This window comes from Chelonia mydas, chromosome 5, assembly GCF_015237465.2.
Source record: "Chelonia mydas isolate rCheMyd1 chromosome 5, rCheMyd1.pri.v2, whole genome shotgun sequence".
Lineage (NCBI taxonomy): Eukaryota > Metazoa > Chordata > Testudines > Cheloniidae > Chelonia > Chelonia mydas.
Window position 1 is genome coordinate 49,528,388 of NC_051245.2, and position 13,138 is coordinate 49,541,525.

At 41.5% G+C, this 13,138-nt stretch overlaps 1 protein-coding gene across 2 annotated transcripts in view; it reads right to left on the minus strand.

Moving 5' to 3' along the window:
• MCCC2 (methylcrotonyl-CoA carboxylase subunit 2) overlaps positions 1-13,138 on the minus strand; it is a 93,475-nt gene that overhangs the window by 56,010 nt on the left and 24,327 nt on the right. For both annotated transcript variants that reach the window (XM_037903140.2, XM_037903141.2), the window contains exons 6-7: positions 9,551-9,663; positions 469-582 (exon numbers count right to left, since the gene is read on the minus strand). In XM_037903140.2, coding sequence (XP_037759068.2) covers positions 469-582; positions 9,551-9,663 — 227 coding nt within the window. The remainder of the gene's footprint in view (positions 1-468; positions 583-9,550; positions 9,664-13,138) is intronic.

Here is a 13,138-nt window from a genome sequence, read left to right on the forward strand (position 1 = left end):
CTTCTTTTCTAAATTGCATCCCGTAGTTAATTTAAAGTAGAATTGCCTGCCTAAGGCCTACACTTAAAATTTATACCACCAAAACTATGTCAGTTAGGGGTGTGATTTTTTTTTATTTGTTATTTTATTTAACCACCACTGCTATGCCAGTATAAGCCCTAGAGTAGATGCAATTATATTGGCAAAAAGTGTTTTTGCCAGGATAGTTTACGTCTCTCTTATGAAAAGCTTAACACGATCTCAATTATACACTTGTTATACTGCTACTGCAGACAAGTATGAGAAAGAAAAGGTTTGATTTAAAATTTTAAAAGGCAAAGTAATCTTAATAATTAAAAGTTACTCATTTCTTTGGAGCAAAACAGGTCATAGAGAAAGGCTGAGTTACTTGTACAGCTGTAAAATTTTCAGACATGCAAAGGCAGAAATTGTTTTAAATGATGTTACTAAAAAGATGTGACTACTTACCAATGGAGGCCCTCCCAAGAAAATTGTTCCCTGCTTGCCAACTATTATACTTTCATCAGCCATTGCAGGTACATATGCTCCTCCTGCTGTACAGGATCCCATTACCACTGCTATCTGAAAGAAAAACAGGAATATATATTAACAAATCAGTCTAAACGCTTTGAAATTCAAAGGCACCTGTTCACTAATCTCTTTTGTGCAGATTTTGTCAAAGGCTCACTAGAACTGACATGGGATCGTTAATGTCCATGCAGAACAGATAGGACCTTTTTCTGACTTTTTTTAGCATTTCTTTGGAAACTACATGGAATCACTCTAGATGTGTTTTTGACCGACATAGTCCTAGCATCTGAGGGCTTTCCCATTATTTAAACCAAATCCTCAGCTGCTGAAAATCAGCACAGCTCCCCTGAAGTCAACAGCTGAGATCAGCTGATATACACAAGCACAAAGTCCCTCGGTTTAAGTATCTGAGGACTGAGGGCAGGACATTTTCCGAGGAGGTGCCTCAATTTCAGTGGGAATTAATTTGCTCCTCCAAGCAGTCTACCAACAAAGCCCACGTTTGTTGATCTTAATAGCAAAACATAAAGCACACCTCTTTTCTCAGGCTTTTGCCTGATATGGTATTGATGTCATGTTTATTTCTAATGGTGAGGTGAAGTCTAGGTATTATTACACACACACACAGTTAATTTAGTGGTGTTTTTAAAGAACTGGCTTGTCCCCAGATACCACCAGATGGGTGGATTGTTATGAATCCAAAAACAAACGTATATATATTAAAAAAAACCATAGCAGCCTGTGATACCAGAGTGAAGTCTTCTCTCAGCTCCAGTTTCAAAAAGGATTCACAAGAAAGTAAATCCTTTCAAAGCAGCTTGCAGAACAAACTAGTAATATGGAAAACAAATAAAGGGGGAACACTGATGAAGACACAGAAATGCCAGGCAGTGCAAAGCATACCATTGTCTAATGTATTATTATTTTCTCTCTCATCTACTGAAAATACAGTTTGAACCACAGAAAGAGATTGGGATAATATTAATAAAAAGCGAAAACACACAATCTTCCACTGTTACACACTGGCAATAACTTAATGGCTGCTATCAGCAGTGGATTAAGGTTTCCTGGGGCCCCGAGCCAGAGCAAGTGTGGGGGCCCCATCCAACCCAGTCCACCTATGGTCCTGCCCCCATTCCGCCCCCTCTGCCTGTGGCCCTGCTCACGCCCCCACCCCTTTTTGCCTCTTCCCCGGGGCTCTACCCCATTCCACCCAGGGTCCCCCACCATTCCGTCCCCCCGACTGCAGCCCCGCAACCCGTTTGGTACTTTTTGGTCCCCGCTACAGCCCCAAGACCAGAGAAGCTCTGTCCCCCTGTCACGGCCCCAGCGGGGAGTGAGAGCTCCCTCAGCCCTGAGGCCGCAGCAGGCAGTGAAAGCTCCTCTAGTCCCCAAGCGACAGTCAGGGTCCCAGTGCTGGGGCTTCCCCTGCCACCCCCTCCCCCACGCTTCTGCAGGGACCAGGCCCAGGACAAATTTTTATTTTTCTGCTTGGGAATGCGGTCAGACGCAGGAGCTTTCACTGACGTCCACTGGCTTACCCTGCAGTCCCGGGGTTCTGCCAGGGATGGGGGACACTGGGGGCTTCTCCCTCTGCCCCCCGGTTTCTGCCAGGGAGTGCAGTTGGGGGGCATGGGGGCTGCCCCACCCACCCGGCACTGCTGCCGGCAAGTGGAGTTGGGGGGCTTCCCCTACCCTGCCCACCCGACACAGGTCCTGTAGGCCCAGTGACTAATCTGCCACTGGCTGCTATTAAAAAGCAAATGTGCTCTTCAAAAACAGATGGTTGGGGGCTTCACCTGCACCAGGCCTGAATTATGCCATTACGCCTCCTAGCATGGAGTCAAAAGGAGCTTTTTCATCAGCTGGCATCCTGTGCACCAAATTACACCTAGGATAGAGCGATGAATCAATGGGACTTTCTCTTACGCATTTTATCAGACATCATCAGGTATCCACAAGTCTAATGAAAGACTCCTTAAGAGTACCACTTATAATGGTCCCTCCCTCCTCTTGCCCCCCACCAGGGGCATTTGTTTTTTATGAAGTTGTTGTGTTTGATATACAAGTTGTGTTAATCATTTTTCAATATAAATCTGGGATTTCAAAATTCTGGGATCCAAAATAAGACAGATCTCCAAATCGCTAGACTACAGAGCTAGTTAACTGATTGCATTACTTTGTAGAATCTCGTGGAACCTTCCAGACCTTCTGAGAACTAAATTTTCCTCGAACCTCCTAAAATGTTGTCAGTCATCCCCTCGCAGGTATATAAGGGGCAGGGGCATCGCCACTCAGTCAGTGAGATAGAAGAACAAACTGAAGTGAAGTGAGAGTCCAGCTGCAATACTGCAAACCTTGTTTTATTGTATAACTGTGAAAGTGTACTTGTGTTCTAAGACTTGAAGAATGTAAGTAGTGATTAATAAAGAAAATATTTAAATGAGATGCCAGAGATATCTATCGAACTCCTATCTACGCAACAACATAAAAGAAATACTGTTACTTTTTTTGCCATGCTTACCACATAATATTTCATGACTTTCTAAGACTGCAGAACATAGACTTTTGCTCTCCCTAACACCATCTGTTTGCCCTATAGAAAATAAAAGATGCCTCCAAAGAAGCCTTCAGGAGCTCAGTATAGGAAGCGAAAAGCTCAACTGCAATCTAGTTTGCAGCAAGGGGCAGATTTGATGGGAAAATATCTGAAACAGAACATAGACCAAGCTGAACATAACAGTAATTTCCTCAGTTTGGTAGAGATCTTGGGAAATATGATGTCATGTGCGAGCACCTATGTCAAGTAGTTCATAAAGAAGCTTTGGACCATTACTGCAGCAAAACAATTCAAAAACTAAATTGACTGACCTTATGTTATCAAGCACCTTCCTTGCCACAAGGTCAGTGGACAACTCTACTGGAAAAGGCTTAATAGAACTATTTATAAACATTTTGAATGAAAACAAAATAAAAGCCACAGCCAAGGCTGCAACAACAGTGTGAACATGAAGAGAAGAAACAGTGGTATCCAGGCAAGGATTCTTGTGCTGAATCCAAGAGCTTTCTTCATGTATTGTGGCTGCCATTCCCTCAATCTGGTTGTGTCAGATGCATCTTCTTTAGATTCAGTATCTCTCTTCAGATTACTACAAAGGATATATGTCCTGTTTCCAGCATCAACTATCAGGCGGAAGATCTTCATGGGCAATGTTACAAAATCTGACCGTAAAGCCACTAAATGATACTCACTGGGAAAGCTGCATGACAGCATAAGGCCAGTGAGCTACCAAGTGACTAAGGTTTATGACGCCCTGATGGAACTGGTGCAATCACCAGGCCAGAACCTGACACAAGTAGCGCCTGGCAAAACAGATCACTGAATACAAATTTCTAGTCTCAGTGTGATTTGGCACAATATCTTGTTACAAGAAACATTGTAAGCAAGGCATTACAAACTCAGTCGATGGACATTGAGACCATTATTATGAGGAGAAGCTGCCTTGATTTCATTGTGGCCTACAGAGACAATAGATTTGAAGCTGCCATAACTGCTGCAAAAGAAATGGCAGAAAACTTAGGATTTAAGCCTGTCTTCAAGGAAACTAGTATTCATCGGAAGAAGAGACAGTTTGGTTCAAGGGCAAAGATGAGGTGATGGGAAGCTAAGAAGAAAAATTCGAGAGGGAGCTTTTTTTTGCTCACTCATTGACACTGCTTGAATGCCCATCGAAGAAAGTTTCGGACAAATGAAGCTCCACAAAAAGACCTGGGAGGGTTGTATGACCTTAGTAAGCTTTCAGCATACAGAAAAACACTCATGAACAATTGTACAAACCTTCACCAGACACTGACACCTGGGGAATCTTCAGATGTCATTGATAAAGACCTCTGTGTCAAATTGGACAACATCCATCACAGTTTGCCACAAGGAAAGCGCTCTCCCCTCCAAGTTCTCCAACTCATTCATGATGCAGAGCTGAAGGACACTTTTCCTAATGTGCGGATAGCTTTGAGGATTCTGCTCATGCTGCTGGTCACAGCTAGGAGTGGTGAGTGCAGGTTTTTGAAGCTCAGCTCATTAAAACATATTTTCAATCGATAAAACATATTGCCAACGAGTGACATCACTTGCTATTTTATCACCTGAAAATGCCATTGGCCAGTCTTTGGATCTCTTGGATGCTGTGCTTCAGTTCGCGATGGCAAAGGTGAGAAAAGCAACCTTTTGAACTAAAGGACAAGGGTTAACATTCTAAGGCTGTCACCTAGTGTAACGCTATTTAATACTGGTCCACCCAATGTTGGTGCACAGTTCAATTTCTTGATGTTAGTACATTTCAGTTATTCTTAATATTAAAGTTTCTATAAGCTTAGGGGAAACAATTTTTTTTATTTGCTTATATACGGCATGAATAAATACAGATTTACAGATCCTAGTGTGCAAATTTATCATTTTATAAGACAGGGATAACTCATGCATGCAAATCATGCATCAAAGTCATGAAATGGGCTGCAAATGCAATAAAAAATAAGGTAGTCAAAAGTTTGACAAATGGAGGGGGCACTGAAGATGCTCCTCACCTGGGACACCGTTTGGTCTTGGGCTGGCCCTGATCATAGTAGAACCTTCTACCCTTAAAAATCTATGAATCTAGAAAGAGAAGCGTTTGCATTCTACTGTGACACCAGTGTCATGGACAGCACCAGTGTTATAGAAAGTGAAGGCAATATCTGAGCTAAAAAGTTATTTTTGATGATACTCTTTTTTGCCCAAGAGAAACAGTTTTGTATGTCTAACCACAGTAAGTTGAGAGAGAACCACAAGTTTATTTGGTCATAGTGCTTTGTTAGGAAATTTTAAGGTATATTAATTCACAACTGCTTTTTGTCTAAATGAAAAGAAAAAACATGGCTGTTGAAAGTAGCACTGCAATGGAAAACACGTTCAAAAGTACAGTAACAGAGCATAATCAAGATTGGCACCCACTCTGGATTCATTTCAGTCAAAAAGAAATAAGAATAGTCAAGTAGAATAAGTGTCGCCAAACTAGATTAAACTCCAGTTGCAGCCAACAGTCTGATTTTCTGCAGAACACAACTTTTTAGTATTGACATTGCCAACAATGGACATCAAGCCAAGAACAATGATTAACATGATTAACGTGGATAGAAAAAAAAAAACTGGCACTGTATTTTCTCAATACAAGTCTAAGAAAATGTCTTGTCAGACAAGGAAGATAATCTAGGTCACTGCTACGCATTAACAGATTTTCAAAAACACAAATATCTTTGAAATAAAGATAAAAAACAAAAACTTTCAGGGAAAGCAAAGATATCTTGATAGAGAATCTAAAACAAGCCTAAAGTAATAAGAGCTGCAATAAAAATGTTTTCCACTTTTCTTTCCCTGTGTAAATGCTTTCAGAAAACTCTCACCGTTGCCATATTAATCTGAGGGATAGATATGTTTTAATCAAAAGTAATTTCTTTCCTACAGTCAGCGTTTTGCTTATATAAAACCCAATATGTTTCCTCTATTTTTATGCCATATAATGGTCAAACTATGAAAAATATAACACTATAAATGTATTATATTTTGAATGTGTTTAAGTGTTAGACATTTGATTACTTCAGAGTATTAAGGAAAATACTGAACATGATTTTTTTTTTAAATGTTTTAAAAGCATCCAGGGACCCTGCTAAAAAAAAAAAATCAAGATTTCTCCAGCCCCGTTTTTCTTGCTTTGAACTTTCCCATTTTGAGTCACTATCTTCATACTACAATCCCTCTGCTGGACAATGACAGGAGTCACTTTAGTGCTAATCATCTAGGCTTCTACTGATTGAGGTCTGGTCTACACTTACAACTTAAATTGACATAGCATAGAAAAATCCACACCCCTGAGCACTGCAGCTATGCCGACCTAACACCTGATGTAGAAGCAGGAAGGGAAATGGAAGAATGCTTCGTGAGGACGTGGAGTTCCTACAGCGATAGAAAAACTCCTTCCATTGCTATAGTCTGTGTCTACACTATGGCATTACCATGGCATAACTACATTGCAATAGCTATGTCACTATAGCACCTGTAGTGTACACACTGCTTAATACAAAGTACTCCATTTACACAGGATGGTACCACGTCCACAGCATTCTCAGTCTCCTGCCTGGCTGCTGACTCTTCCTATGCTCCCTAAAGCCTCCTACTCTCTTTCAAGGACTATAAGGAACTCACTAGTGAGAATAAAGTTAGTTAAAACTCCTTCCAAACAAATCACTCACTGATTCAGCACAATAGCAATGTAACTATCTGTTTAGTCACAGATTCATAGATACTAAGGTCAGAAGGGACCATTATGATCATCTAGTCTGACCTCCTGCACAACGCAAGCCACAGAATTTCACCCACCCACTCCTGTGAAAAACCTCTCACCTATGTCTGAGCTATTGAAGTCCTCAAATCGTAGTTTAAAGACTTTAAGGAGCAGAGAATCCTCCAGCAAGTGACCCGTGCCCCATGCTACAGAGGAAGGCGAAAAACCTCCAGGGCCTCTTCCAATCTGCCCTGGAGGAAAATTCCTTCCCGACCCCAAATATGGTGATCAGCTAAACCCTGAGCATATGGGCAAGATTCACCAGCCAGATACTACAGAAAATTCTTTCCTGGGTAACTCAGATCCCACCCCATCTAACATCCCATCACAGGCCATTAGGCCTATTTACCATGAATATTTAATTACCAAAACCATGTTATCCCATCATACCATCTCCTCCATAAACTTATCAAGTTTAATCTTAAAGCCAGATAGATCTTTTGCCCCCACTGCTTCCCTTGGAAGGCTATTCCAAAACTTCACTCCTCTGATGGTTAGAAACCTTCGTCTAATTTCAAGTCTAAACTTCCCAATAACCAGTTTATATCCATTTGTTCTTGTGTCCACATTGGTACTGAACTTAAATAATTCCTCTCCCTCTCTGGTATTTATCCCTCTGATATATTTATAGAGAGCAATCGTATCTCCCCTCAACCTTCTTTTAGTTAGGCTAAACAAGCCAAGCTCCTTGAGTCTCCTTTCATAAGACAAGTTTTCCATTTCTCGGATCATCCTAGTAGCCCTTCTCTGTACCTGTTCCTGTTTGAATTCATCCTTCTTAAACATGGGAGACCAGAACTGCACACAGTATTCCAGGTGAGGTCTCACCGGTGCCTTGTATAACGGTACTAAAACCTCCTTATCCCTACTGGAAATACCTCTCCTGATGCATCCCAAGAGCGCATTAGCTTTTTTCACAGCCATATCACATTGGCGGCTCATAGTCATCCTACGATCAACCAATACTCCAAGGTCCTTCTCCTCCTCATGGTATTCCACTGAACTGGTAGGACACCAATTATACCTAGCAGAAAAGGGTGCCAGAGGCTGCCTCTGCCCTGTTTTCCATAGAGGAGACATTCAGTAACAATTATATGTAGGAGTATTGGGGAAGAATAAAGCTAAAAAAGTAGAAAGCAGAACTTACTACCTTGAAGACTATATTTTCTAAAATCAATACTAGCAGTTGGCGACATTCCTCAATATGCCATGGTAGAGCTGAATGAGATCCTCCAAGTTCAGTTTGAAATGGGTTCACAAGAGAATAATGTGATTCATAATTCCCGCCCCCCTAATATTATGTGAGAATTGTTTCACTTAGGTTCTCAGACCCTGAAGTTAAAAACAAGACTTAAATTTAAATGAATCCAATTTTTCCTATCCATGGTCTAATTTTATTGTAAACCATAGCCAAGGTCCAGGTTCATCAGCTTTGTGCCCACTCACATGTGTGCTGGAACTGAAGGCTGGACTAGGCCTCATCTTCAATAAGAGAAGAACTTACTGTTCTCAAGGAAATTGATTTCCCTTTGTAAAACTGGGATAAAGTTTTTTATTGTATCATAATAAAAAAGACACTGACTACTAAGCAGGGAAAATAGCAAATGTAACATTGTATTCTTGGCCACTGCCTGCCACCAGCCAGAAGGAAATGTTCTTTTCCAACATCTCCACCTGGATCAGAACAGTCAGCTAAAACAGTTTCTCTCTCAGAGAATCCAAATAAAAATGGCTTCTGCTGGACCAAGTTGTCCCTCTTGATTAGAAGGCATAGCCTCAGTCAATCAAAGAAAGGAGAAAAACCCATGTGATTTCCACTGTAAAATTTATTCTAACGAACCAGGTTCAAAATAAAAATTCACCAAAAATAGAATCCCGAAAAAAAGACATAGTAACAATACCCACAGAAAGCAAAAAATATGCAAAAATCACACTCCTCTAATATGTACAAGATTCCAGTTGTCATTTCCATATGTACAGTTTTTCTAATTAGGTGAGCTATTCTGTCAAGTTTATTAATCCTCCCTCCCTCCTAGATATCAATTTATTGAATGCAGCAATGAATACAGAGAATTAAGTGCTCATGTTACCAGTAATACCAGTGTCTAAAACATGAAGACCCCAAAAAACATTTTTAATTGAGACATCATGACTAACAGTAATTCTATGAATCATTAATACATTAGAAAATGCCCCCTGTCAACAGCAGTACAAAAATGGTATACATACACACACACACCCCTACCCGACTTAGCTAAATATGTGTCTACACTCACCATCATGCACAGGGGTCCTCACCTCTCAAGCATTGATTCAGAATAATCAACTGTTGCAAATGATATCCTAAAGCTCTCTTTCACCCCTTCATCCCAGGCTGACCATTTCTCTTTTTCTCCACTCCAGGAGCAGCTAAGTCACATCACTAACCTTGAGGCTGAGAAGAAAGACAGCCTATTTGTAAACCATAATGCCATTCTGTGAACAGTCATGGTGTTTAGAATGTCTCCAAATCCCCACACTGAGCATCAGGTCAGCAAAACTTTAAGCTGCCAAAAACCTGAGGTGCTGAGATGAGCCTTACACCCAGATTGAAGAAGCAGGCGTGCAGAGTAGCTAGAAATTTTTGCTTTAAAAAAAGTTACCTGTGGAATTCTTTCTGAGGACATGAGTGCTTGATTATAAAAAATGCGACCAAAGTGATCTCGATCCGGAAATACTTCTGCCTGGCGGGGTAAGTTTGCTCCTCCTGAGTCAACTAAGTCAAGTGGAATGAAAAATAGATTTACATACAATTTACCTCCTGCACAATTTTAAACAGAGATATTATTTCATATTATTTAAAAATTACTTGAAATGTCACCTGTTTGCAAAAATGTATACTCAACATACTAATCATGAAAAACAGGCCAGGCGTCTCCATTTGCAAAAGGAAAATTGATGAGCACACATGAGCAGCTGTTATGCATCCCAAACATTTTTAGGTAAACTAATGGTAGCTGCATATAAAGATGTAATTACACTTGGCTTTACAAATCTTTTGAAATTCATCTGACAAACACCTGTTTGTTTTAAAAGACACTCCCTTATAGGCCTTAAAACAGGAAATTAAAAATTAAATTTTCTGTGTTCCAGGATAAACTTATTTCCTTCCTACATATATACAATCTAATATCATTCACTGTAGCTGCAGAAATTAAAACTACACTTAATTAAAACAATATAGAAGGAAAGACATTCTAAGGGAGGCACTTCTTAACCTCTCACTTCATGAGTGGTTGCAAGAGCCTAATGCTTTGCTTATAACTCGCTAAATCACAGAAGAGCATACCTTTGGTTTCAAAGAACAGAATCACACAGAATTGCTCACTGGCAAACCATTCACTCTGACGGTAAAAGTTTACAAGCCAAATATTGTTTGTTAAGAAGTTAAACTGAAGAATTTATATTAAAAATATACTACCTATACCACAGCAAGCACATTTAGCACACACATTTGCTTATTTAATAAAATGTCTAAGCATGCTAAAATTAAAAAAATAATTTACTCAACCATTGACTTTTTTGACTGATTAAACAAACATGGAGTAAAACACATTGAGATGGAATATACTCAAAAAATGTCAAATTGTAGAAAGCTATTAACAGAAACTACAGATGAAGTTTGAGTTTTTATTCTTTTTTAGATGGGAGTATTTCAAAAAATGTAAGTAACTTTCTAAGAGAACCTTTCAACAGAAATAATAAAACAACAAAATGACTTCAGTTCCTGTCTTTTACATATAACTTGAATTACGGTTGATGTGTGCACACAACTGTTCCCCACTGGGCTCTTTTGCTTTGCTCTATTACACAGGTAGTAAAATGAAATAACCCATTCCTCTGGGTCTTTAGTTCACTTTACTACCTTTATAAAAGGAATGAACAGATAAGCATATCATCAAAAAGCATTGTATATTGGAACGTGTCTGAAATCCAAAACACTTGATTGGTCAAATATGGGGGTATATCAGTCTTAGCCCTGGTCTACACCACAGGGTTAGGTCAAATTTAGCCACGTTAGTTCAATTTTAAAATTGACCTAACCAACCCCGTTCCGTCAACCTAAAGGGCTCATAAAATCGACTTCTGTACTCCTCCCCGGCAAGGGGAGTAGAGCTAAAATTGACCTTGCTGGGTCGAATTTGGGGTAGTGCAGACGCAATTCAACGGTATTGGCCTCCGGGAGCTATCCCAGAGTGCTCCAATGTGACCGCTCTGGACAGCACTTTGAACTCCGATGCACTAGCCAGGTACACAGGAAAAGCCCCAGGAAATTCTGAATTTCATTTCCTGTTTGGTCAGCGTGGTGAGCTCAGCAGCACAGGTGACCATGCAGTCCCCCCAGAATCGCAAACGAGTTCCAGCATGGACCGAAAGGGAGACACTGGATCTGATTGCTGTATGGGGAGAAGAATCTGTGCTGGCCGAACCCCGATCAGAAAGAAGAAATACTAATATATATGTCAAAACCGCACAGGGCATAGTGGAGAGAGGTTACAACAGGGACACACAGCAGTGCCGCATGAAACTCAAGGAGCTCAGGCAAGCCTACCAAAAGCCAAAGGAGGAAAACAGTCACTCCGGGTCAGATCCCCATACATGCACAGATCCCCATACATACAGCATGTGTGTGCTGCACATCCACCCGAAAACCGCAGCCCCTCCTTTTAAAGGTGAAACCCAGCCGGCATTGCTGGATATGGGAAAGGATGGCGCTTCAGTCTGAAACCATTCCCACATGTTATGAAGGCGTAAGAAGCCAACCCCGCGTACCAAAAGGCTTACCATGGCTGCCTGGAAACCGAATTCTGTTGCCCAGCCGTTTGTGATGTCTCACCATATTGGCAGGTACTCAATATAAAAGGCAAAATGCGACCTTGTACCTAAAGCACATGTGCTGTCTGCTGTGAATTGCTTGATTCACTGTGAAAGAGTCTCCCTTTTGTTCTCAGAAATGTATCATCTTAAACTTTACTCTCCCCTTTTATCTCCCCCCGGTGCAAATGTTTCTATGCTCCCCGATCATCTCCATCCCTGAGGTTTTCGCAGATTAGAAGGCGAAAGAAATGCACTTGCGATGACATGTTTTCCGAGCTCATGAAGTCCTCCCGCACTGATAGGGCACAGCTTAATGCATGGAGGCATTCAGTGGCAGAGGCCAGGAAAGAATTAAGTGAGCGCGAAGAGCAGAGGCAGGAGGCGATGCCGAGGCTAATGGGGGAGCAAACGGACATGATGAAGCGTCTGTTGGAGCTGCAGGAAAGCCAACAAGAGCACAGACCTCCGCTGCATCCATTGTATAACCGCCTGCCCTCCTCCCGTTCCATATCCTCCTCACCCAGACGCCCAAGAACGTGGGGGGGGGACACCCAGCCACTTGGAGGGAGGGGATAGCTCAGTGGTTTGAGCATTAGCCTGCTAAACCCAGGGTTGTGAGTTCAATCCTTGAGGGGCCATTGAGGGATCTGAGGCAAAAATTGGGGATTGGTCCTGCTTTGAGCAGGGGGTTGGACTAGATGACCTGCTGAGGTCCCTTCCAACCCTGATATTCTATGATTCCACTCCAGACGAAGGCCCAAACCACAGAAGGCTGTCATTCAAACAGTTTTGATTTGTAGTGTGGCTACAAATTCATGGTAAATAGGCCTAATGGCCTGTGATGGGATGTTAGATGGGGTGGGATCTGAGTTACCCAGGAAAGAATTTTCTGTAGTATCTGGCTGGTGTAGGCTAGTGAATCTTGCCCATATGCTCAGGGTTTAGCTGATCACCATATTTGGGGTCGGGAAGGAATTTTCCTCCAGGGCAGATTGGAAGAGGCCCTGGAGGTTTTTCGCCTTCCTCTGTAGCATGGGGCACGGGTCACTTGCTGGAGGATTCTCTGCTCCTTAAAGTCTTTAAACTACGATTTGAGGACTTCAATAGCTCAGACATAGAAGAGAGGTTTTTCACAGGAGTGGGTGGGTGAAATTCTGTGGCCTGCGTTGTGCAGGAGGTCAGACTAGATGATCGTAATGGTCCCTTCTGACCTTAGTATCTATGAATCTACAATAAGCAATGTGGCCTTGTCCTTCCCCTCCTCCCGCACCTCACCTGGGCTACCTTGTCAGTTATCTCACCTTTTTTTTTTAATTAATAAAGAATGCATGGTTTCAAAACAATAGTTACTTTATTTCCTTTGCCAGCTGTGA